At 44.7% G+C, this 26,928-nt stretch overlaps 1 protein-coding gene across 1 annotated transcript; it reads left to right on the forward strand.

Moving 5' to 3' along the window:
* The first annotated feature begins 655 nt into the window (after positions 1-655).
* SLC7A7 (solute carrier family 7 member 7) lies at positions 656-26,846 on the forward strand. The gene is given in 11 exon segments (XM_023763656.1): positions 656-863; positions 959-1,504; positions 21,454-21,579; positions 22,371-22,403; positions 22,406-22,514; positions 23,884-24,007; positions 24,209-24,312; positions 24,599-24,695; positions 25,567-25,716; positions 25,925-26,108; positions 26,320-26,846. Coding segments are annotated over 11 exon segments (1,671 nt in total). The 5' UTR covers positions 656-772; the 3' UTR covers positions 26,427-26,846.
* The last annotated feature ends 82 nt before the right edge of the window (positions 26,847-26,928 follow it).

A 26,928-nucleotide genomic window follows, 5' to 3' on the forward strand; every position in this document is an offset into this window, starting at 1 on the left:
TGCTGCTGTGCAGTGTCTGATCACCTCCTCTCCCGGTGCCTCTATCTCTCCACTTGCTTGGCCTGCCTCGCCTGTCTTTCTCTCAGCTGTCTCCTGCTCTGCGGTGCCCCGCATCAGCTGCCCACTTCAGCTGTTTCTTGGCCTTGGCTTTCGGTGCTGTATCTCCAGGGTAGGGAGTGGTCATCAGCTGACTCCAATCATCTCTAAGTTGGGCTGCACATTTGGATCACCCTTTTCCCAATCATACTGTTTGGGGTGATGCTCCTGTGCTAACGTGAGGGCCTTGGTGGCAGGGGATGTAGAATACTGACTGGGAAAGGTATCTGGGAAAGGAGAATAGCCCGCCTTCTTTCAGGGTGGGGTGAGGCTGCTGGGACTTTGCTAGGGTTGAAGACTTCACCTAAGCAGGTGGATGGTTGTGGGTTTCCAGCAAGAAATCTCTGCAGCCTTTATGTTTGCCAGAGCGAGAATCCTTGGGGGAAAAGAGCAGTGTTGTCAGGAGAACCCACAGATTATTGGCTTGCAAGGTTGGTTCCTCATGTTGCCTCTCAGCACGGGTGATAGGTGAGTCTGAAATTGGAGGCAAGACAGACTTTTTTGATGTAAGGCTGAAAAATGCCAGCTCAAATCACTGTGCTTACACCTGGTGACTGCCAGATGATCACCCTAATTCCTGCCTCTTATCACAGCAGGCTCAGATAGAACCAGGATTCAGCTTTCTATTTTGTAAATCAGGGAGGCAGCACCAGCCTCACGATCATCTCTCTGGGGAATGATTCATGTTGCGGTTGTTTTGATGAGCCAGAGCCCCCACCAGAAGGAGAGTTTAATGGGTGGGAAGCAAGAGAGAGGTCTCTGCCCTGGTAGGTGGAGCGGGTTGCCCATACTGGCCCCTATGGGAGGAGCGTTCTATGAAATTGCCAACCATCTGATGTATATCTTCCTCGTTCTTCCTTAGAGGGCAATGCCAGGAAGCTGGTGAAGCCTTTCTTCTCCTCCTCCGCCATGGTGAACAGTGCGAAGTATGAAGTGGCCTCCCAGCAGATGGGGGATGCCTCCCCTTTGGCGGAGGAGGCCCGCCCAGGGTCCGAGCAGGTGAAGCTGAAGAAGGAGATCTCGCTGCTGAACGGCGTGTGCCTGATTGTGGGGAACATGATTGGCTCGGGCATCTTTGTGTCCCCCAAGGGCGTGCTCATGTACAGTAACTCCTTTGGCCTCTCCCTGGTCATCTGGGCTATTGGGGGCCTCTTCTCCGTCTTTGGGGCCCTTTGCTATGCGGAACTGGGCACCACCATTAAGAAGTCTGGGGCCAGCTATGCCTACATACTCGAGGCCTTTGGGGGACTCCTCGCCTTCATCCGACTCTGGACCTCCCTCCTCATCATCGAGCCCACCAGCCAGGCCATCATCGCCATCACCTTTGCCAACTACATGGTGCAGCCCGTCTTCCCGAGCTGCTTTACCCCCTACGCTGCTGGCCGCCTGCTGGCAGCTGCCTGCATCTGTAAGTGGGGCTGGGGCAGGAGGTGTTGAGTGGAGCCAGGGCAGAGGCCTGGATGTGAGGCCAGTCAGCCAGTGTGAAGGAGATGGGAAGAAATGCATGCCTCTGGAAATGCTTTTATTTAAAAACAATGTTTAATGTGTGCTTTGTGTGAAAATTCAAACAGTACCGAAGTGTAACAAACCCACCAGTTTACCTTTTGCCCAGCTGCCCGTGGCAAGCATCATTAGCAGTTTGCGCGCCCTTCCTGATTTTTTTGCTTGCTCTTGCAGATGTAGTTTTGTTCTACGGTTTACAAAAAGGGTTCATAGTCCACATATAATTCTACAGTGTGCTTTTCTCCAGGAATTTATCAGTGACATTCTTTTCTATTTATAGGTCTACTTTTAAAAAATGCTTCATGTTATTCCATGTTAATTTTAAGAATATTGCTTATTTAAGTAATCGGTCATCTGTTAATGGCCATTTAAGTTGGTTCTAGTTTTTCCAGTCTTACAGATAATGCTCTAGTGAATATCTTTTCGCACATGTGTGACTTTTGCTGTCGGCTAGATTATTAAAACTATTATAGATGATATGGTAGGTTGACTTACTGGTGAAACTAATTTTAGGATATGCTGCTCTTGGGGACCCCTCAAATTTAGGTAGATAGTCACATGCCTTGTGTAGAGCAAGGATTATTCCATCTGAGTAAAATTTCTAAGAAAGCTGCATCCCTTTAAACACCAGAATTCTCTTATTTCAACCATCTTTGTTGAAATATCTTCAAAACCAGTGCTATGTCTACTTGCCTTAATAACTGGACGTTTCTTTTGGTGACCTGGGATTACCATTGCGTATCTCAATTCTTGTTTGATTATGAGGCCTTCTGTGGCCAGCAGGGTGGGTGGGGACGATCGCTTGCTCCTCAGTGGCCTTATGCTGCTGGCCTCACTTCAGTTCATCAGGTTTTATTCTTTCCTGCTTTTGATCTGTCATCTCTGACAGCTGTCATTCCTTGATTCTGGCATTGTGCCTACTTCCATCAGTCATCCCCTTTTTAATATGCTATTTCTAATTTGGGAATAGAGGTGTACTCAAACTCTTGTACACCCACATACACGCACACGTACACCCTTGTACAGATACATGCAAAGTAGCCACAATTATCATTAGTTTGCAGAGCTCCCAGTGAATAGAAGACAGAGTTTTGTGCATGGATTTATGACATGTATTTGAGACAACTCTGGTAGAGTGAAGAGAGCACCAGGCTTTGTTTGAGACTGGGCTCAGTAACTGCATGACCTTAGGCAAGGTGCAGTGATGTTCACTTACAGGCTCCTGCAAAAATGAAATCAGATTCAGTGAAAACCATAAATTATGACTTACATGTAACATAAATTATTATATTTAAAATTAGTATATCTCTTGGCTGCTAATAGGACTTCATCCTATCTCTAGTAACTTCAGGGGCACAGAGATCTGGGAGAAGGTCAGAAGGACAACCAAGATTGTAAGAATGTAAGGGCATGTGAATTTCTTCCTTCAACTATTTTTAGTGAATACCCAGGACAAGTCAGATGCTGAGACTTCTGAGGACCTTCTGTCCAGATATGATCTATGCAGTAATATCTCTATTTAACCATAGTCATTCAGGAGAAACCCAAGAAGGAGAAAAACAAGAGGGACACAGACATGGTAACAAATAATTGTCATGCAAGCTAATAGGTGTAGCGTAAAGGCACCATAGGAGCAAGCAGGGCAACTTTCTTCTTGTGGGGAGGAGAGCTTAGGAAGACATCACAGAGACTACAATGTCTGAACTGAATTTTGAAAAGATATATAGCTGTCTTCTAGGACATTTCTCACAGGGGTAACTGCATGTAAAAAGATGTGGAGTGCCAAAAGGTACAGGCGGTTCAGAGAATTGCAGGTAGTTGGTAGAGCTGGAATGTGGAGTAAGAGACAGGGGAGGAGATAAGGACTGGAAATATAGCCTAGGGTCAGCTCAAGGAGGTTTTATATGGTGCCTAAACAGGTTAGACGTTATTTTGGAAATAGGGGGGAACTAACAATTTTAAGTGGGGAAGTACAACTTGCTTGGTGGGCATGTGGAGAGTGTTTTTGGAAAGAGAGACAAGGTAGGGAGACCGGTTTAGGGAGCTGAAACCTGAATCCATATGAAGTGTGGCGGAGGCCTGCCCTCTGGGCAGGGCCTTTGGAACTGAGATGAAGAGGTAGATACAGAAATCATTATACGGTGGAATTTCTAGGACTTCTGGATGTGGGGGTGTGTAGGAGGTCTTTGAGGTGATGTTAAGGATTCAAGCTTGGGCAGATGGAAGGTGATGGGCTGCCATCTGAAATGGAAGGTGGTGATGAGGGGGCATCTGGGGCTTCTGTAGGGCTGCTCTGAGGCCCTTCCATGAGCAGTGCCTTCCTTGGGTCATCATGACCCAGAGTTGATCATTTTCTCACTAATTGAATCTCACCCAGAAAAGAGGCTGATGTGTATAAATGATAATGTTTATTAAATGTACAATGGTGAGCATACACGTGTAATTTCTAAATTCCAGAGGGCATGTGTTCACTATCAAGGCACCTCCTTTCTGGTACCATGGCCACTGGGAAACCAATCTGGTAATTGGGAGTTACTTGCAGGGCATGAAATGAGAACGAAGGAAGAATGTTTCGACTATTCAGAAACAGTGTAGTGCTTGGGACGGGGCCCATAAAACATGGAGCGGAAAGATAGAGCCCCTGCTGTAGGGAACTCATCGTGTGGCGGAGACCAGCAAAAGTAGTCAATTAAACATTGTATATGCTAAGTGCTAGGAGTAGGGTGGCGTATAGCTTGTTTAGGAAGTGATTTCTGCACTTGACACTGAAGGGTGAAAAGGAGTCAGGGGTGGGAGAAACAGCCACTTAGCGTGACCTTCAAGGCCCCCTTCATCTGATTGCTTTGACTCATCCCAGACCTCTCCTCCTCTCTCACCCTGCTCTGGCTATACTGTTTGTTGTCTTGATTTTCTCTCTTTTTATTGCTTTCAGAGAGGAAGGAAGAGGGAGAGGGAGAGGGAGAGGGAGAGGGGGAGAGAGGGGGGGGGAGAGAGAGAGGGAGAGAGAGAGAGAGAGAAACATCAATGATGAGAGAGAATCATTGATTGGATTGGCTGTCTCCTGCATGTCCCCTACTGGGGATTGAGCCCACAACCTGGGCATGTGCCCTTGACGGGAATCGAACTCAGGACCCTTCAGTCCACAGGCTAATGCTCTATCCACTGAGCAAAACCAGCCAGGGGCTGTCTTAATTTTCTTTCAATTTGCCTGGCTTGTTCCTGCTTTAGGGGTCTTGTATTCGGGGAACAATTTTTGTTCCTTTTGCTATATACCCTCAGAACTTATTATCTCACTCCATTCATACCTTTGCACAAATATTACCTTATCAGAGACCTATCCTATTTAAAGTGGTGGCTCTCAGTCTCCCAGCTACTTTTTTGGTCAATCCTCACCTGAGGATATTTTTTACATTGATTTTTTAGAGAGAGTGGAAGGGACAGAGAGAGAGGGAAAGGAGAGAGAGAGAGAGAGAGAGAGAGAGAGAGAGAGAGAGAGAGAGAGAGACATTGATGTGAGAGTACCCATTGGCTGCCTCCTGAACACAACCCAGGCATGTTCCCTGACTGGGAATTGAACCAGCAACCTTTCAGCACAGGGAAGGACACGCAACCACCTGAGCCACACAGGTCAGGGCTATCTTTCCCTCTTGAATGTAAACATCATAAGAGTAGGGACTTTGTTGTGCTCCCTGCTGAATCTCTGGCACTTAGTACAGTGTCTGGTGTCTGGAAGGTACTCAATAGATATCTGTTGATGAGGAAAGGGCAAGGACATTCTAGATACAGGGAAAGGCAATGTAAAGGCACAAAGATCAGAAGAATGGAATGTGGGGTGTGTGTGGAGGATTGTGGGATTGAGGGAACAAAGGAAGGCAAGGGGCTAACGCATGAGACAAACCTTAGATGGTTTAGATTTTATTTTAAAGCATGTGAGGAGTCATTGAAGGGTTCTAAGCAGGGGAACGATGTAGCTGGGTTGGGACAGAAGAGCAAGGCTGGAGGCAGAGACCCTGATAGGAAGCTCTCCTGGAAATCCAGGCAGGAAATGACAAAAGTCTGAATTAGGGCAACGGCAGTGGGGGTATGGCTTATTCAGGAGATGATATTTTCGGGAAAGGACAGATGGGAGAGTGATATAATATTTTTATTATTATTATTTTTAAAAAATATATTTTTATTGATTTTAGAGAGGAAGGGAGAGGGAGAGAGAGATAGAAACATTAATGATGAGAGAGAATCATTGAATGGCTGCCTCCTGCACGTCCCCTACTGGGGATTGAACCCACAATCCTGGCATATACCCTTGACTAGAACTGAACCTAGGACTCTCCAGTCCCCAGGCCCACACTCTATCCACTGAGCCAAACTGGCTAAGGCTGGGAGAGTGATTTAGAAGTTATAATCAGTATAACCAATGACATTTATTGGGATGTCTGGCATATGGAAGAGGTAGGTGATGTTCACCAGCCTGTAAGTTCTGTGCCATATAGCGGGTGAGCCTGTCTTATGATCCACTGTATCCCCAGCAAAGAAACAAAGAGAGGAACTCAATAAATGTTCCCTGAATGAAGAGATGTGGTTTCTGGCTTGGGCAATCAGTAGGTGCTGGCATAATTTACAAGGAGGGGGATGCAATCATGTTGAATTTGAAGTGTATTTGTAAGATAGTAGGCAACTGTGCCTATTTGGAGTTCAAGAAAGAGATGGGGCTGGAGAATGAGCATTCACCAAATACTCATGAAGTGCTTGCCATTCTCCCAGCACTGATCATTGTCTTTATGGAGCTGTCAGTGTGTGTGTGTGTGTGTGTGTGTGTGTGTGTGTGCTAGCAGAAGGCTAGGATAGGCAACACTACACAAGATTACAATGGATTATGATGAGTGTTGTGATTTGTGAGATGCAAGGAGCCACAGGAAGAGACCTGAACTAGCCTAGGAGTTTAGAAACTCTCCTTAAGGAAGTTTAACATGATACCTGAATGATGAAGAAAAATTAATCAAGAGTAGAGAGGGGAGAGGAGCCTCTCAGGCAGCAAGAACAGAATGTATGAAAACTTGTAGACAAGAAAGAAGGACATCTTCAAGACACTGTAAGGAGTTCAGGGTGGGCTCCAGTATTGAGTTTAAGGTAGGAAATGCAGAGGTAGAGGGAGGGATCAAGGTTAAGGGAGGAGTTTATGGGAAAGACTTAAGCCTGCCTTAGCTTGGTTTGGGGGTATTTTCTGAAACAGTTGGATGAAATTGCTTTTATTTTTTAAATATATTTTTTATTGATTTCAGAGAGGAAGGGAGAGGGAGAGAGAGATAGAAACATCACTGATGAGAGAGAATCATTGAGTGGCTCTCTCCTGCACGGCCCCCTACTGGGGGTCGAGCCCACAAACCTGGGCATGTGCCCTTGGCCAGAATCAAACCTGGGCCCCTTCAGTCCGCAGGCTGACCCTCTACCCACTGAGCCAAACCGGCTAGGGTGGGTGAAATATCTTTACCCTACAATAAGGTGTTCTCCATGGTTGAGTGCTTGGGTGCCTTGAGTCAGCATTTCTCTCCATTGAGCAGTGCAGAGGATACCCTCATTCCTTGGGAGGCAGCAGTCATGGTGGTTAAGAACATGGAATCAGACAGGTTACATTTATTAGCCTCAGTTTCCTCATCTCTATAATGGGGTCTCTATCTCATAGAGGCGGGATCTCTATTTCTGCCATACTTTCACCCTTTTCTATTCAAACAGTGATAATTTCAAGAGAGCAAATAAAGGTTTCTGCTTTTGTCAGAGTGGCTTACTGTCCCTCTATAGGTATAATCTTCATTTAGAACTGCTGATGAATTACAGCTCTAGATAGGCTAGCATTGCAACAGTCCTAGAAATCACCAATTATTATGTAGGTCAGTGATTTTCAACCTTTTTCATGGCACACATAAACTAATTACTAAAATTATGTGGCACACCAAAAGATATATTTTTTTGCCGATCTGACCAAAAAATAGGTATAATTTTGATTCATTCACACCAGATGGCTGTTGTTTTGTTGTAAATTTTTTTTATTTGACAATCTAAGGCAGTGGTTCTCAACCTTCCGAATGCCGCGATCCTTTAATACAGTTCCTCATGTTGTGGTGACCATATTTTCATTGTTACAAATTGAACATAATTAAAGCATAGTGATTAATCACAAAAACAATATGTAATTATATATGTGTTTTCCAATGGTCTTAGTGACCCCTGTGAAAGGGTCGTTCAACCCCCAAAGGGTTGCGACCCACAGGTTGAGACCCGCTGATCTAAGGGAAAAGAGGTCAGTGTCCTTGACTAAATAGTCAGATATTGCATATTTAAAAAATTCTTGCGGTCCCTAGCTGCTTTGGCTCAGTGGATAGAGCCTGCAGACTGAAGGGTCCTGGGTTCAATTCTAGTCAAGGGCTTGGGGCGTGTGCGGGAGGCAACCAATTGATGTATCTCTCTCACATCGATGGTTCTCTCTCTCTGTCTCTCCCCTTCCCTTCCACTCTCTCTAAAAGAATCAATGGGAAAATATCTTTGGGTGAAGGATTAACAAAACAAAAAAGGAGAGAGAGAGAGAATTGCTGGCTTAGGTACATTTTTTGTGTGCGCATGGGTGACTTTACTCACTTCTGACTTCATTGTCAGCGTAATCACATGTTGCCCTTTCTGCCAGAAATTCTTTCTCCCCTCCCCCAAACCCAGTACCAGCCACCGTGCCGGTAACAGTGGTCCTGGTACCCATCTGCACCCCTTCACTGCCCCAGGCTGGATGGGTTACCTGGCAGTGACTTTCATTCTTATAATTGCCCATGTTCACTTTTCTGTGAAGGCTGGGGCCTGGGTATTAATCACAGAGCCTGTACAGGCCTGGATCACAGTGGGTGCCCAGTACATGCTTGGTGGGTGGATTAATTAATTCTGAGTTTGGAAGGTCCCTTCCCAACCAGAGAGGTATGCAGATGGCCCTTCCTGAGGCTGGTTATCCTGTTTTTCCAGAGTTCTTTGAGGTTGCTCCAGATCCCTGCAGCCATTACCTGAGGGGAGATAATCCCATTCCCAGGCTCACATCCCTGAATCCAAACAGGAAGGCACATGGGGTGGTGGAATGTACACAAGCTTTGGAGCTGGCCTGAGTGACTTCAGTTTTCTTAATTGTAAGATAAAGATAACACACCTACTTTTACTTTTACACTAGCTCTGAGGTCGGAAAGGAGGACTGGGACTCTCCTTCCTCTTTGCAGGAGTCAGGGTTAGGTGTCCAGAGTCCAGCTCCACCCAACGGCCCTTTCTTCGGAGCTGACATGTGTTGGCCCACTGCTAGCAGCGTTGGGTCATTCTGCTCCTGCTTACACTTGTCCGTCACATGGTCTAGTTTCTTGCCTTTCGCTGACAGGACATTTTACCTCCTGTGTCTTCAATCTGCCTGTTATACCAGTCAGCCAGCAACGCATCTCCAGGGTCCCCTGTGAACAGAGACGACTGAGTCTTTGTGTCCCTAACACTTGACCTTAGTGACTTGCATGTGGCAGGTGCTTCAAGAAATGTTGATTGGACGAATGAACAGAAGATATGTTTCCAGATTCAGCTTAGCTGAGAGGGGCTGAGTGCTTTTGGCTCTCAGGGTGGTGGTGGTGGTAGTGGGGGAAGGGGGGAAGTTGTAAGAATTGGGCAGAGGGGAAGGTAGACAGTTTATACTGAGTCTGCTAACTCTACTTGGGGACTATAAAGGACTTCAGATCTCTGTATATTTGTCTGAGAGCTTTGGCCACATGTCCCCTGCAGCTTTTCCTGGTGCTAGAATGACTGACTTCGTGTCCTTGTGGCTAATGAGATGGAACAGCCAGATACTGGGCCCCCAGCTGATATTTGCCCTTTGCACTTTATTCTTGGAAGCTGGTTATCGCTCCCGGAGGGGTTTTCCCAAGGGTCATTTTAAGTTCATGGTGGGGAAACTTTTATTTCATGTTCCACATTCACAGCAACAAAGAAGCTGGAGTCAGAGCCTTGGGTTCTGTCTGATGTGGGGTCAGTGTGAACTTCGGAGCAAACTTCCATCAACAGTGAGGATGCAGAGTCCTGTGCTGGTTGATCCTCAAGGCTCTTCAGGGGTTCACCCTTGGTCTCTTCCCTTTCTATGTTCTCTTTCTCTGCCTCAGAAGAGCCTAGAGGAAGTTTGGGGAAGGAATCCCAACCCTGGCTGTACATTGAAATTACCTGGGAGGTTTAAAAAATACTCATGGTCCCTTCCTCTCCCTCCCTGTTCCCCCAACCAAATAGGTCTGCACCATTGGGTAGAAGAGTGAGAACTGGCTTGGAGGATGTGAAATGAAGAAGTAGAAAGTCGCTGCCGAGGAGAACTGATGGGGAGCTTGGGAAGAGAGCTTCTCAATTGTCACTGTGCTTTAGGATCACCTGGGGAGCTTGGAAAACATGCTGATGCCAGGGTTCCCCTCCAGTTTCTGACTTCATTGCCCGGGTGGGGCCTGAGCATTGGACTTTGTTAAAGCTTGTCAAGTGAGGCCAATGTGCAGCCAGGATAGAGAAGCGCTGAGTTAAGTGAAGGGTTTAGTTCTGTATGTAATTACTTAAGGTAGCACACCTGAAGCAGGCAGGTCATCAAATTTCCCTGGGAACCCTGCCACAGACCCCTGCATCAGAACTCCTGAGGTGGAACCCCAAAACTGTAGGTTAACACTCCTCAGGTGATCCTGATGCTCACTCAGGCTTGAGGTCTTGTTTCTGAGGACCTCAGTTGGACCTAGCTGAGCAAACCAGGAAGGACTAGCCAGCTTTGAGAAGGGAGCCCAGGAGTGGTTTCATATGAGACCCTCCAATACAGACTGCCTGCTTGCTCCCTCGGAGTGGAACGGAGCCACTGCAACTAAAGTGCTGACTGAGTTCCAGGAGGCAGAATAGGAGGCATCTGATTCAGTGACCCAGAGGCTCTCAACCATGATGCCCGAGGAAGCGAAATGGTTCTCTAGCCAGAAAAGGTAAGAGTTTGAGGTCTGCTTTCTGAGAGTTATAAAAGCACCTACAAAGAATGGAAGAAACAATACCTCAAGGGAGCCAGGAAGGGAAAGTGAATTGTGAGGTGTAGAGAGTATCCTAAACCAGCTTTAGGGAACACAAACGAAACAGGCAGTACAGAAAAGGAGGAAAAACTTGCAATGTCTGGCTTTAGGCAACAGATCTGAGACTTTTTCAGGGAATACAAATCTGATCCTTCTGTGGAAACAGCAGTGGTAGAGTATTCTGGAGACAGATGGGTACTAGCAGGCCTGGGCATACCGATTAAGGGGCGTGGCTGTCCCCTGAGCAATGTGACTCTGAGTATATGTAGACCTGCCTAATGGCAGAGATGTGTGTTTTTGGTTTTTTTTAAAGATATATTTTTATTGCCCTAACCTGTTTGGCTCAGTGGATAGAGCGTCGGCCTGCGGACTGAAAGGTCCCAGGTTCGATTCCAGCCAAGGGCATGTACCTTGGTTGCAGGCACATCCCCAGTAGGAGGAGTGCAGGAGGCAGCTGATCGATGTTCCTCTCTCATCGATGTTTCTAACTCTCTATCCCTCTCCCTTCCTCTCTGTGAAAAATCAATAAAATATATTTTTAAAAAAAGATATATTTTTATTGATTTCAGAGAGAGGAAAGGAGGGGGAGAGAGAAATAGAAACATCAATGATGAGAGAGAATCATTGATTGGCTGCCTCCTGCACGCCCTCCACTGGAGATCGAGCCTGCAACCTGGGCACGTACCCTGATTGAGAATTGAACTGTAACCTCCTATTTCATAGGTTGATGCTCAACCACTGAGCCATGCCAGCCGGGCATGTGTGGTTTTTCTTGAACAACATATGATGAAAAGCTTATTCACACCAGTTAAGCCTACAGACCTCTATCCTGCCAATTCCTGTGGGATGCATGGCGTCACTAGTCAGAAGACACCTGAGGTGTGTCATGTGACTTTGAAATTCAAGATAGTGAAGTGAGTGGCAGGTAGAATTTTCATCTCACTGTCAACTGAAGGCTGTGTATGTGAAGGAAAAGAAGGACAGAGAGCAGACTGCCTGATTGTAAATGCTAAGATACCAGAAAGGTGGACTCTGGCAAGGGACAGAGTAGATTTCTTAGGGATTGGAAGAGATGTGTTTAATAAACTTTAAACTGAAATTTTAAAGCAAAGGAGAAAATGCACAGGTTATAGTAAAATCTGGGTATTTTGGAGGCTTTGAGGTATTATACAGAAAGGAGAATAAAGATGGAAAATTTGCTCAGTAATGCAAATAGGATCGAAAATAGAATAGAAGATGGGTAGTGATGTTTTAGACTCACATCTATAAACATTTAAGGCCAATAAACTTATTTGTTTTTTACTTTCAATGCAAGGTAGAAACAATTTCATATTTGATTAGAATATGACATGAAAGAGTATATTTTATTCAAAAATGATGGATTTGCCAGAAGAGCTGAGACTAATGTGTGTATATCAAAGAGAGATGTGCTTGTACGAGGACCTGCTATAATAAGGGATGCCTACTCTCTGGGCAAGGTCAGGTTCTGATTCTTTTGATTGCAGTGAGAGGGAAATTTCACTACACTAACACACAGAGACCCGTCGAAGGATTTTACTTCCCCTGCGAATGTAATGAACAGTACCAGCCAGTTCTGCTTCCAGCTCTGCCTGAAGGTGTGTTTCTTCTTATGGAAGCTAAACGGAAGTTACAGATATGTGGCCCATCTCTTAGAAAGGCACAGACACCAGCCTCTGTTAATCCTATCTGCTTACATTGAGAAGAATTATTACATGGTGTTGTCAGAAGCTCTCAGGATCCACTTAGAGAATTTTCCTGAAGGTCTCTCATAGCAATAGTGCATGGAAATAAATCCTCACCCTAAGGGAAGAAGCATGGTGAACAGAACAGGAGGATAAAAGCAAAAAGAGGTAGGAATGATGTAAGTGTGGACATAGACTGCACACTGTCAGATCAGAGGGAGACTATTTTGCTTTCTTACTAAAGATTATAAAGTTTGTACAAAAGGGAAAATATGGTAGTGATAGAAACCTCAAGTCCCTGAGCATCTTTTGCTAAAGTAAATTGCATTCTATTAAAAGCAGTACGTCTATAAATTTTTAAAAAATGGTTTATTATGGCTCTGGTTGAGTGACTCAGATGGTTGGGGCATCCTCCTGTACACCAAAAAGGTTGCGGGTTCGATCCCTGGTTGGGTTTGTTTGGGAGGCAACCGATTGATATTTCTCTTTCACATTGATGTTTTCCTCCCTCCCTCCCTCCCTCCCTCCCTCCCTCCCTCCCTCCCTCCCTCCCTCCCTCCTCTCTCCCACCCTCCCTCCCTTCCTACCTCCCTTGCTCTCTAAAATCAATAAATGAGGCTTTGGATGAGGCTTTAAAAAAAAAAGATCTGAGACTTTTTTTGAAGGTTTATTATGGAAACTTTCAAACATATCCAAAAGTAGAGTGAACAATATGATGAACTCCCAGGGTTCATGAATGACAATCAACATTGTTTTATCTATACTCCAACTTTCCCAGCCTTACCCCACTAGATTTATTATTATTATTTGCTTTTTAAAACTGCTTTATTAACTTCACAGTATGTAATGAGCATCTTTCCATGCAATAGGTAAACTCCCCTGCTGACAGAAACTTACAAATTGGGTCAAAACACAACATTCAGTTAGAAACTGGTAAAAGGAGACCCACTGGAAACAAGCAACACCAAAAGGGTCACAATGAAGGTACATCACGAACATGTAAGTTTAGGAAGCAGGTGTGTCTCCCTATTAACTTCAGGGAGAACATCAGGATTCAAGGCATTAAGGCAAAATTCATCGTGATGGTCACGGTGCGGGGGTCAGTGCTAACTGCCCGCAGACTTTGACTTGACTGCTCTCCCTCATGTTTTCCATCAGCTGTCTCATCTCTTTCCAGTCCTTTCCATATTCTTTTGTCTCACCCTTGCCTGTGGCTCTCCATGCCTCTGCCCCCATCCCATCTACACTGCAGGATGGGCTGCCCAGGAGGGAGCCACCCATGATTTCCTCCAGGCACACAATATTCACCAGCTTCCAAAGGGAAGCCAAGGCCCTCCTTTATTAGCACCTTGCTCCTTTTCATCCTTTGTTTCATTTTCCCGTTTGGCATTTTCCATGTTGAAACGTTTTTTTTATTTGCTTGTTCTCTGTGGACGCCCTTACTCTTGGGCCTATCCTCCTCTGAATCTTGCTGTGAGTGCTTGGCAGTGACAGTTGGACCCTCAGACCTGCTCTCCTTCACATCTGCCTCCTACTCTTGGGGTTCCCCTGGTCTGTGGGCCCTCAGGGCACAGAGAACAGGAACCGAGAAGGGTATGGGTTATCTCCGATTCTGACACACGCACTAGCAAGGTGCCACCACACTAGATTATTTAAGGGAAATCCAAGACATCAAGCCATTGAACCTGTACAGGCTTCAATATCAATCGCTAAAGCAGCGGTTCTCAACCTGTGGGTCGCGACCCCTTTGGCGGTCGAACGACCCTTTCACAGGGGTCGCCTAAGACCATCCTGCATATCAGATATTTACATTACGATTCATACAGTAGCAACATTACAGTTATGAAGTAGCAATGAAAATAATTTTATGGTTGGGTTACAACATGAGGAACTGTATTTAAAGGGCCAGAAGGTTGAGAACCACTGCTCTAAAGGATAAGGACTTATTATTATTATTATAATTATTATAATTATTATTAAACATAACCAGGGAAATGAGGAATCCTTGTGAGGAAGTGACTTTGCTTGTTCAGTTTTTGTACCTCCCAGAAAAAGAAATGCTAGGTTTCCTCTGAAATACATTCTAAATTCTAGGCAAAGGGATGCAGAAAAGTTCAGGGCAAGGAATTATAATGTCATCGCCAGGGATTAAAAGAAAAAAGACCAGGAGCTTCTTTAAAGTGAAATTCTGATAAAATAGTTGAAAATTATCTTATTTAGGAAGAAAAGGAGAGTCATCTGAAGAAACCGATGTGATTGAACACATTGCTTTTTGATAAGCTTAGAGTTTTAGAAAGAAGAAGGTGAGAGGTGACATAACTAAGACTAAATATAGGGGTGGCCCAGAACTGCAAGAAGGGTGTCCTGAAGGTTAATGCCCAGCATAAGCTAAGGTCTGAAGAAAAGACTGAGGATGGACAATAAAATGCTCTAGAGCAGTGGTTCTCAACCTTCCTAATGCCGCGACCCTTTAATACAATTCCTCATGTTGTGGTGACCCCCAATTTCATTGTTACAAATTGAACATAATTAAAGCATAGTGATTAATCACAAAAACAATATGTAATTATATATGTGTTTTCCGATGGTCTTAGATGACCCCTGTGAAAGGGTTGTTCAACCCCCAAAGGGGTCGAGACCCACAGGTTGAGAACCGCTGCTTTAGAGGAACGTGCAGAGTGAGAACAGCAAGGGAATGGCAGTTAGTTACATGAAAGTAGTTGGTGGCCAGAAAGCCTATTTTTCTTCTAATGTTTCCTAGCAGGGGATTGCTAACCTAGAAAGGGTTAAATTAAAAAAACAACAACAGCAGGCTACCAGATCTAGGCCAACAAAAACGCAAGGCCAAGAGCGTTAAGCAGGTAGTAATAAAGCATGTCATTGCTTTAAATGTCTCTAACTATCCACTTGCAGACAAATGGAAAGGATTTAGAATTAGTTGAGATGACAGAATCCTGGCATCTCCAGGATCTGGGAGAATAGGAAGGGTGTGAAATGAAGCTGTCGAGTGATGTATTAGGCTATAACAAATACCACCAATTATTGGCTTAAAACAATACAAATTTATTATCTTTTTTTAAAAAAATATATTTTATTGATTTTTTACAGAGAGGAAGGGAGAAGGATAGAGAGTTAGAAACATCAATGAGAGAGAAACATCAATGAGCTGCCTCCTGCACACCCCCTACTGGGGATGTGCCCGTAACCAAGGTACATGCCCTTGTCCGGAATCAAACCTGGGACCTTTCAGTTCGCAGGCCAACGCTCTATCCACTGAGCCAAACTGGTTAGAGCACAAATTTATTATCTTAACCATTCCATAGGTTGAAGTCTTCACTGGGTCTTACTGGGCCAAAATTAAGTTGTCAGCAGTGCCTAGAGGAGAATCCATTTTCTTGCCTTTTGTAGCTTTTAGAGGCTGCCCACATTCCTTAGCTCATGGACCTGTTTCATCTTCAAAGCCAGCAGCTGCTGGTCAAGTCTTTCTTTCTTTCTTTTTTTTAAAAAAATATATTTTATTGATTTTTTACAGAGAGGAAGGGAGAGGGATAGAGAGTTAGAAACATCGAAGAGAGAGAAACATTGATGAGCTGCCTCCTGCACACCCCTACTGGGGATGTGTCCACAACCAAGGTACATGCCCTTGACTGGAATCGAACCTGGGACCCTTGAGTCCGCAGGCTGATGTCTATCCACTGAGCCAAACCGGTTAGGGCAATGGTCAAGTCTTTCTTCACATCACATCACATCACATCACATCACATCACATCACATCACTCTGACACTGATTCTTCTGCCTCCCAGGGCCTTGTTCTGCCCACCACAAGGAAGAGGAAGAAGTGGATTCGGAGCATTCTGCACTCTTTGAAGTTGATTCCTGCCCAAATTCTAGGTTCACTTGATTAGCAAAGTTTGAGAGGAAAGGAGAATCTCCAGTAACCTGTATAGATTCACTAAAAACAAGCCATGCTAAGCTAACCTTGTGTTTTGTTCAGTTTAATTTTTTATTAAAATGCAATATACACCAAGAAACAGTACACATTATAAGTGTACAGCTTGATGAATTTTCACAAATTGAACACACATGTAAGTGGCATCTACGTCATGAAAGCAGCCCTCGAGCCCTTCCTGCGTTCCTCCTAGTCACTCCCCTCTGTCCCACCAAACACACACAAAGGGAAATAAGTCACTGTTCCGACTTCTAGTAGTATTAGTTTTGCCTGTTTTTATGTAAATGGATATAAAGGGTATGTACTCTTTTGTGTCTGGCTTGTTCACTTAATATGTTTGTGAAATTCATATATATATATGGCAGTGGGCAGTTTATTCCACATCATGCAGACATTGACCCACACGCTCAGATGTCTACCCCACCATGACTCCCAGAAACACAGAAAGACACTTGGCTGAGTGGGGTCAGGGTCCAAGGGCCCAAAAGCCTCCATCCTGGGACAAGGCAGCAGTGTGGGCCCAGGTGGTGGTATGGGCCCAGGTGGTGGGGCAGTGTCCTTTCTCCCAGAGAAAAGTGCCGAGACCCCAGGCAGGAGGCCACACTCTCATAGTGATTGGCAGCAGGCAGGCCAGGGGCAGGGTCCTTCTGGATCCTTCCTGAGGGCCTGGCCCGCCAGACTGTTCACAGCTCTCAGGAGGTGCGGGAGCCGAGGTGCCACTGGCTGGCTGGGCATGGTTCATCCATATTTTTGTGTGTGTAGTAGGTGGCTTATTCTCACTGCTGTTTAGTATTCCATTGTATTGATTTAGCCACTCTACTGTTGATAAGCATTTGGTTTGTTTCTAATTTTTGACTGTTACAATGATATAGTTATGAACAATCTAGTATAAATATGTACTAATTTTATTTGAATCATTTGATAGCATCATTAGATTGTTAGAACAGAGACATGTGTACATAGTTTTCAGAGAGGTTCTTGGCAAACTCTCATGATATTCTTGTTGACCAGCTGGGAAAAGGTGGATTAGGTAAAGGAATAGTTTGGTGGATTCTTGATTGATGTTCTGGAATAATACCAGCATACAGGAGGGTCTATCACAATAGATTACAGGGCTCTGCCTATACTGGTCAACATTTTTATCCAGTGATGTTAGTTCAAATGCCTTCAATTTTGTATTTGAAATGGAAGGCATTTGAACTGACAAAATTAAGGCAGATGGGACAGATGCCTAGAAATTCACAAAGGAATGTGAAGTGCCATATTTGGGATTTTTAAAAAATTCATTTTTATAGGCCCATTAAAGGAGAGGGAAAAGTTCATCAGTTTCAGGTGGGAAAAAAGGGAGTTGTAGTTGACAGTGAATTCAAACTGCAACTCCACAGTCTGTAAATTGTCTGCAGTTTCCTGAGTGTATCTCACGTTTTCAGGGAGACACTGACAAAGAGAAGTGTTGTAAATGCAGAGAGAACTGGGATGGTGAATAGTCTGGAAGCCATATTTGTCACACAAGAGATTGAAGAAACTGGATTATTAGCCTGAAAGAGGGAAGACTCAAGGAGGACAGGATGTAAACATTTAATGATAAGAAGGGCCCTTATGTGGAAGAGGCTTTAGCTTGATTCAGTGTAGCTCCAGAGGAGAGGCCTAGAACTACTGAGTAGAAATGGTGAGAAATGTGTTTTTGGGTTAGTGGAAAGAAGAGCTATTGATCTCTTTAAAAAAAATGGAATGAGCTCGGCTGGTGTGGCTCAGTGGTTGAGTGTTGATCCATGAACCTGGAGATTGCCAGTTCAATTCCTAGTCAGGCACATGCGCAGGTTGCGGGCTTGATCTCCAGTAGGAGGCAGCTGATGGATGATTCTCTCTCATCATTGATGTTTCTATCTCTCTCTCTTTCTCTGAAATCAATAAAAACATAATTTAAAAAAATGGAATGATTTTTCTAGTAAAGTATTGAGATTTTATAGTCCCTGGGCATTTGAAACAGAAAATGGACTCAATAGTGGCCTAAATTTTGTGTGTTACATTGTATGTATTTAAAACTCGGTGCTGGGAGAATTATAGGTTTATCATTCTTTTTCAGGGACTTCTTAGTTTTGGCATCTACACTAAATCTGGGTACCTGATCCTGAGTGGGCCTGCAAGCTTCGTTCTGTTCTGGATCTACTTAGGCGGTTCTTTCCTGGCTTTTAGTTCCAGAGTTGATACTGGGCCTTAGTGCCTGAACTACTCCAGGAGCCCATGGAGACTGGGTTTAGATGCTTATAGTAGTGACTTCTTCACAGCTTCTCCTTTATCCAAAGCAGGTGTCAAAGCAGGAATGGAGCTGCACCTAAGTCAAGGGTCCAACGTGATTCAGCCCGACTTCCTGTGGACTTGGGTCAGTGTTGGGTGGAGACTGAATTGCACCGAGATAGGAGGGTAGGGCATCTTTGTCCTTGAGATTAACTTGAAGCTGCCTCTAAATTCTAACTCCATGGTCCGCCCCCCACTTTCCCTGCTTCTGAAGCAGGAGGTGGGGCCTCCGGTCAGCTGTATCCGCTGACTGGGGACAAAGAGCCCAGTCAGCACTGCTGCTTGCCATACCATTTCCTATTTCATGGCCAAGAGGCCTTGGAGGAAGCTGGGTTTGGGAAAAAGTGCTTTCTTTAGGCAGTTCCTCTGCTTTCTGATTTCTTTCCATAGGATTCCCTTCTCCATTAAAACCAAGCGCCTGTGCTCAATACAGAGATCAGATCATGGCAATATGGTGGGACAGTGGCTGAGAAAGAAGGTTGAGTGTGGGCGGGTGGTGACTGGTGGGTTAAAGGAGGGATACAAATGGATGGAGTAGAGAAGCAGTAGGGGACTAAAATGTAAACAATCCATGTATTTTCATTTCAGAATTTGTTATAATAAAAGGCAGAGCTGAGAGCAGAACCCATGGCACAGGGCTACAGACTGATTCTGAACCAGAACTAGTCCCGTAGCCTACCCAAGTTTGGTATTATGACCCAAGGTTACTCTGATGGCTAAGCATGGATTTTATGGCAGCATCAGTTGTCCCTGGGTTCCATTTGTAAAACAGAAGCAGAATCCCAGGGATTGGGGGCAAGGGTTACAGGAGGAAGAGAAGGGCTAGAGGCAGAAGTACAGTGGGGTATAAAGGATGGGTGACTAGCTGAGGAGGATCAACAGATATGAAAGATTTTTGGAGGGTGAGATAAAGACACTTTAGCCATTTTGTAGGGTGCTTGTGGAGACTGTATGCTTCTGTCTTTAATTATTAACAGCACTGGTGAAAAAAAATAATAAAATGCCCAGTCGGTGTGGGTCAGTGATTGAGAGTTGACTTATGGACCCGGAGGTCATGGTTCGATTCCTGGTCAGGGCACATGCCCCAGTTGTGGGCTTGATCCCTCCTAGTGTGGGGCATGCAGGAGGCAGCTGATCAGTGATTCTCTCATCATTGATGTTTCTCGCTCTCTCTCCCTTCCTTTATGAAATCAATACACACACACGCACACACACACACACACACACACACACACGGCACTGAGAAGTTACAGGTACATGTTTTGTCCAGCCCTGTGATAAGATTTGATTGTTTGTTATCTCTTTTATTAGGCAGAAATGCAAGTGCTTGCATGGGACAGAAATGTCCTTTTGCTAGGAAGAGCAGAAAAGAATTTGGGCAGTGAGTAGAATAGGAAGGTTACAAAGTAAGGGAGAGAAAGAGACAGAAGAAAGGACCGCTATTCTGAGAGGCTGGTCTTTCCTGCTTCTCAGGATGAAGTAGCCTTTGGCCAGTGTGATAAGGCCAGGACACAACAAAACAGGAGATGTAGGGACACTGAAGGACAACGCCACTGCCAGAACTGAGACAGGGAACACTTCCTGACCGTGTTGGTGGCCTGAAGCAGGCAGGTCCAGCACTGGGCCTCGCTTTCTCCACTGGAAAGGCGGGCTGATTCTGACCTTGCCCTTTTTGAGAAGGACTGTTAAGCTATCCTTGTGCTCCAGTTGCTGAGCCGGGAAGGAAGGAGCAGTGAAGCGATTCACTCTGCCACAGTGGGGTATGTGCCTGCCTGCCTGCCTGTGTAAAGGTTGGCAGGGGGGGTGAGGGTGGGGGTTTGAGTGACATTCTGCTGAGTTTCAGAATTATATCTTGTGACTCTTCCCTGCCACATCCTGGTGCTATTGGTCAACCTCACAGCATGTGTGGGCTTCCCTTCTTGAATTTCTTTTTCTGAAGTGGATTGTAACTTTTTTTGTGTGGAGGGTGATGGATTTCTCTGAGGTTCTGACAAAAACTACGAACCCTTTTCTGAGAAAAATGCATATATATACTTTGGCTATTCCTACATAACACTTTACAAAACATTCCAGGCTTTGTGGAAGCCCTAGGTTAAGAACTCTGGCTCTAAGGGCAATCCATGAATGAACTTTACTGAAACTCAACCAGGTAAAGGGAGTACCTCTCCCTCGGGGGAAGGACTTGAGAACTGTTTGTGGCTCTCGTTTTTTTGTTGTTCAGCCAGGAAAAATGCCCTGTCCCCATTCTGTAGGAATCTCTGTTCCAAGAATCTTTCCAAGCACAAAAACAAGCAGCTGAGCTGGCAGGCAGTATCAGGAAGTCTGGCCTCCATCCTAAGCCCTGGCTACAAGTCCTGACCTGCTGGCCCAGACATTGGATCAGTCATAACAGGACTTGTTAAGGTCAATAGTAATACCACAGCATCAGTGTCCTGGGTCCTAGAGCCCATACGAGGGGGTAGGAGGGTGAAGAGTGGGAAGAAACCGTGACTTTTCAGAGAACACATCCTAATTCCCTACAGCTACCAGTTGCCTCCCACCGCTGTGAGTACTTTTGTATGTAAGCACATCCACATTTACTTTGTTTTGTGGCTCCCATTTGTGTCATCTCGCCGAGTGTGTGTGTGTGTGTGTGTGTGGTACTGTGTATATAGGTGCTCAGCAAGTTCTTTTGCATGATAATAGTGAGGACATTCTGGGCAGGGGTTTCCAGTGCAGTGCAGGTCTGAGCCCAACACTTATTACTGGTACTGGAAAAATTGCTTGGGAGTATAAGGCCATCTGGATGGTGCAGTCAGTCACCAGTCAGTATTATTTTTCTTTCAGGTCTCTTAACCTTCATTAACTGTGCCTACGTCAAGTGGGGAACAAAGGTACAAGATTTTTCCACCTATGCTAAAGTACTGGCTCTGATCGGTATCATCATCGCAGGCATTGTTAGACTTGGCCAGGGTAAGAAATAATATCAACTAATATTTGTTAACCATTTTCTGTGTCACAATCCTCTAAACCCTCTTTGTGCATTATCTCATTTGATAGGCCCTATTATTCCCATTTTATAGATGAAAAAAACTGAGGCTTCAGAATTAAGTATCTTGCCCAAGACCCTACCTATTAAGTAGTGGAGCTGAAATCTGTACCCAGGCACTGATCCCAAAGCCTGTCCTTTAACTTCTATGCATACTGCTTCCCGGTGGAGGATGATCTTGGCGAAAGAGCTGACAGCCGTGCACTGGGAGATGGCTTTTGCAGATTGTCAAGCCCCAGTGCTGTGGCTCTGATTGTTCTTCCCTTGGGAGTGAGCAAGGGCAGAAAAGAACTCTTTATACCCACTCCTCTCCAGTATCGAGGCCTGAACACCTACCCTACAACTACTCTGATGACCTGGGCATATTGAGCCTTGCCCTTCCTCCACCCTGTATCAGCTCAGTCTGGTGTTAGAAAGGAGGCAGAATTGGGCAGCTTGCAGGGCAGGACAGAACTGCATCACTCCTGTTCTCCAGCCTTTCTCCGAGGAATCCACCTTGAGGCCTTCCTGTCAAGATCCCCATTCTGTGCCCTGCATTTGGCCCATCACTATAGATGTCTTTCTGATCCCTGTTCCTTCACTGATAGCCTTGCTCCCAAAGGTGTTCTAAGCTACTCACCTGCTGTTAATGATACTCTTCTATTCCTTTACTGGATGACCTTGAGGTTGGGGAGGTCACTAATTCTTCTGCCTTTCCATGTTCTCTGGGTTCCAGGAGCCTCGAATCACTTTGAGAATTCCTTTGAGGGTCATCATTTGCAATGGGTGACATTGCCCTAGCACTGTACTCAGCTCTGTTTTCCTACTCGGGCTGGGACACCCTCAACTATGTCACTGAGGAGATCAAGAATCCTGAGAGGTAGGTATCTCACCATCAACTTTACATGGATAATGATAGCCTTCATTTACTGAGCTTCTACTGTGTGCCACACAGCATACCACAACCACCGAGATACGTTTTTATCAACCCCATTTTAATAGATGTGAAGCCTGAGGCCCAGAAAAGTATTATATCTGTGATCACAGTAACAGAGCTATGTGAAATTGTGTTAAAAAAATTTTTTTTAAAGGTCTTTTCACACTTATTCATTCTTCCCTGTATTAAGGCAGGCTGTACTATGGATACTTTTACAAGACTTTCCTTGCTAGGTCTGTCACTCACCCATATCTCCACATAGAGAACTTGAGCTCATAGACTCCCAGAACCCTTCCTGTTTCCCTTCTGATCCTTTGTTTCTCAAATTCACACTAGCATAGTGGTATTGTCATTCAATGGGATCACCTCACCATTGTTACCCTAAATTACCCTCTAGTTATGCAGGGTGAAGAGCACTGGACAGGGATTCACAGGGCCTCTCCACTGATTTGTTGGATGACCTTGAGGGAGTTCTTGACATCTATCTGCTTCCTTATGTCTAACAGAGGGGGGTGAATTATATGATCTCAGAGCTTTTCCTGGCTTTGAAATTCAGTAATTCTGGGAACTAAGCTTTGCCAAGGAGTGGAGTTTCTATAAATTTTTAGTCAAAAGAATAATAGATTCCTTTTGGCATTGAGAAACAAAGAATACGTTTGGTACACTTCCAGTGTTGCAACCAGAGCAAACAGAAACAGGATTGAGGCCTGGGTGGTACTTCCACCTACTGGACAGAAGCTGAAAGACTTGAGAGTATTTAGTTCCGCCCCTTTCCCCCCTCCATTCTGCAAAGAATGTTTATAAAGATCATGGCTTTATTTGGGCTAGAGGGACCTTGGGAAGTCTTTGCATCTTTCTCTTGGCCACTGGTTAGGATGGTATCCAAGATTTTCAAACTGAGTAAGGGGGTGGGTGGACATACCTCCCAGGTTGCTTATTCATATACACACCCTGTTCTTCCTACTGAGGGACTATCTTTTTCTCTGGAGACTTGGCCTTCATGTCTTATAATTCTCAACCTTAGACAATTTTTTTTATATTTTAATTTTTTTCAGTGTTCACAATTATAAAGAATTCTTGGATGTAAAACAGAAAACAAAACGAACCCATCTTCCTGTGCTATTATTATGATATGACACAGTTCTTTGTTAATCCTTTATTTTATTTTACTTTATTTTGGCATTGTAGCTGTTTCTCTAAATGTGATTATCCTTTCCCTTGATGTTCTTTAGTTCTTATGAGTTCAAAGATAAGGATTAAAGGAGAGATGAGGGTGAGACTACGGACTAACGTATCTACTATTTGGTTGTAGGAATTTGCCCCTTTCCATTGGCATTTCTATGCCCATTGTCACCATCATCTACATCTTGACCAATGTGGCCTATTACACCGTGCTAGACATGAAGGACATCCTGGCCAGTGATGCTGTTGCTGTGGTAAATGATTTTCATTAGCAGAGAAGGCTGAGGGCAGCTCTCGAAAGTCCCAGTAAAGAGAGAGTCCTTGAAAGGATACTTGGATACTGGGCTTGCAAGGAGGTACTGTTACCTCTGTAGTAGAAGGGTTGGATTCCAAGTAGTGGGAATCTAGGGACATGCCTGTCCACGCCTTTCATCCCTAATGACTCTTTTCCTTAGACTTTTGCAGACCAGATTTTTGGAATATTCAACTGGACAATTCCAATAGCAGTTGCATTATCCTGCTTTGGTGGCCTCAATGCTTCCATTGTGGCTGCTTCTAGGTATGAATGGTATCTTTTACTGAAAAGTATTTTGAAAACTATGGCAGGGGGAGGTAGGACTTATAGGGTCCAGACTTTAGTCACTGTGTTCCCCAAATGACATTTACAACCTCTTTGCTCTTGTTTCCATCAGTAGCCTCCAGTTCTTACTAATCTCTATATTGAGCTCCATTCCATATTATCTACTCTTTTGGAGGTGATGGCAAAGTGAGGGCCCTTTAGCTCATGAACCAGGCTATACCTAGTGTCCCATGTTCCTCAATCTCTCCTGTTTTACTTAAAATAGGCTTTTCTTTGTGGGCTCAAGAGAAGGCCATCTCCCTGATGCTATCTGCATGATTCATGTCCATCGGTTCACCCCAGTGCCTGCGCTACTTTTCAATGTAAGTGATACCAAGGATGAGGCTGAAAGCCAGATTGTGGGGGAAACTTTAGTAACAGTAGAGGCAACTGTCCTAGCTTTCTAAAAAATCTAAAGGAGATTCTAACAGAAAAAAATACTAATGGAACATACTGTGGGCAAGACACTCTGCTAACTGCTGCAGTGGTTCCTAAGAGAGAATCTATCTTCTCTAAGGAATGGTAATCTCCTTTGGTTTAGGATAAGGCATAAAGCACATGGGATTATTTATGACTGCCATGATAGTCAGTGATGTAGTGTTTAGGGAGGAAACTAACCACTTCCAGGGGGGAAAAGGGTGAACGAGGAAAGACTTCTTTGACTAAGTGCATTAGGTTACGAGAAACAGCATCAGAAAGTTCTGAGGTAAAGCAATGTGAAGTTGGATAGTGGATGCTGAGCTGGAAATATAGGTTGGAGCCATTATGGGGAGGCCTTTAAGCAAAAGATTAAAAAATTTTAAAAACATGTATTTTTTATTGATTTCAGAGAGGAAAGGAGAGATAGAAAGATCAATGAGAGAGAATCATTGATTGGCTGCCTCCTGCACACCCAACACTGGGGATTGAGCCTGCAACCTGGGCATATGCCCTGACCAGGAATCGAACCATAACCTCCTGGTTCACAGGTTGATGCTCAACCACTGAGCCACACCAGACAGGCTAAGCAGATTTTTGAGGAATTGTTTTGAGCTATACTTTATAGAAAAGGAATGAGGTATTTAAACCCAGGTGCTAAAGAGGGTGGGAACAGAAAAGGACAGATGGGGAGGCTCTGAGGATTTGACAAAGGAGAGGGACTTGGTAAAGGGGAGTGAAAAACCCCTCGAACAAAGGCCCTGATTGTGCTTACAGGGAATCATGGCATTGATCTACTTATGTGTGGAGGACATCTTCCAGCTCATTAACTACTATAGCTTCAGCTACTGGTTCTTTGTGGGGCTCTCAATTGTGGGTCAGCTTTATCTACGCTGGAAGGAGCCTGATCGACCTCGTTCCCTTAAGGTAAGTCACCTCCATCCCACCTCTGCTCCATCTGCCCTGGGGATTCTAAGATGGTTTACTTAGAAACCTTTGCCCTGGACTTGCTGGTGTCAGTGTGTTGAGATGAAGGGAATGGAAAGGCAGCTCAGTGCTCTGATCTTCACAGAGGTGGGGTTATTTTAGCTGTCAATCCTGAGCTAATTTCCAGTTGTTTCTTCTGTGCCCTTAGCTCAGCCTTTTCTTCCCCATTGTCTTCTGCTGCTGTACCATCTTCCTGGTGGTCATTCCACTTTACAGCGATACCATCAACTCCCTCATTGGCATTGGCATTGCCCTCTCAGGCTTGCCCTTTTACTTCTTCATCATCAGAGTGCCAGAACAAAAACGACCTCATTGCCTCCGAAGGATTGTGGGTAAGATCTGGATCCTCAGGTTAGCTTGGCTAATGTACTTTTTTTGGCCTTTGCTGAAAATCCTGTTCCAAGTCACCTTTGCCACAGCCCCTTCCTATAGTTAACCCTAAGGCTTAACTGAATTGTCTCCTCAGGCCCAATCCTATTCAGGGCCACTGGAGCTCAGACCAGTTGACCTCTTCTGAGTTTTGATTCAAACTTCTCTTTGTAGCATCTGCCACATGGTACCTCCAGGTCATATGTATGTCAGTTGCTGCAGAGATGGATTTGGAAGATGAAGAAGAGATGCCCAAGCAACAAGATCCCAAGTCTAAGTAAATAACACCCGAATCCTGAGATATGAAAAGCAGAACCTCATCTTCTACTGGTTGGAGCCAAGGAAGTTGAAAAGGAATCTTACTTCTTTGGAGGCACCTGTCCAGAAGCCTGGTCTAGGCAGCTTCAACAACCTTTGAACTTGCTTTTTCTGAGATAGACAGTAATTTATTTGTTTTGCTATATATTGTTCCTGATTTTTAAAAAGGGATAATAAAGCAGACTGTGGTGGGAGCATGTCAGGTGTGGGTTTGGTTATTCTAGTAGCACATTCCCATGTGTTAAGATATTCACTCATCTCTGGGTGTGCCTAACTACACTACTTTTCCTTTAAAAGGGCCAATAATGCTCCAAACTTCCTGTCTCCTTTAGAGAGACATGAAAATGTATGGGTGCTGGACAATAAAAGGGTTATGTTCCTAAGCTTTGAGTGGCTTCATTTTACATAATGTCTCTGGGGCAGTTCCTATTAGTCTGGCAGGAAAACTAAAAACAATCTAATGCG

Source organism: Myotis lucifugus, unplaced genomic scaffold, assembly GCF_000147115.1.
Source record: "Myotis lucifugus unplaced genomic scaffold, Myoluc2.0 scaffold_297, whole genome shotgun sequence".
Lineage (NCBI taxonomy): Eukaryota > Metazoa > Chordata > Mammalia > Chiroptera > Vespertilionidae > Myotis > Myotis lucifugus.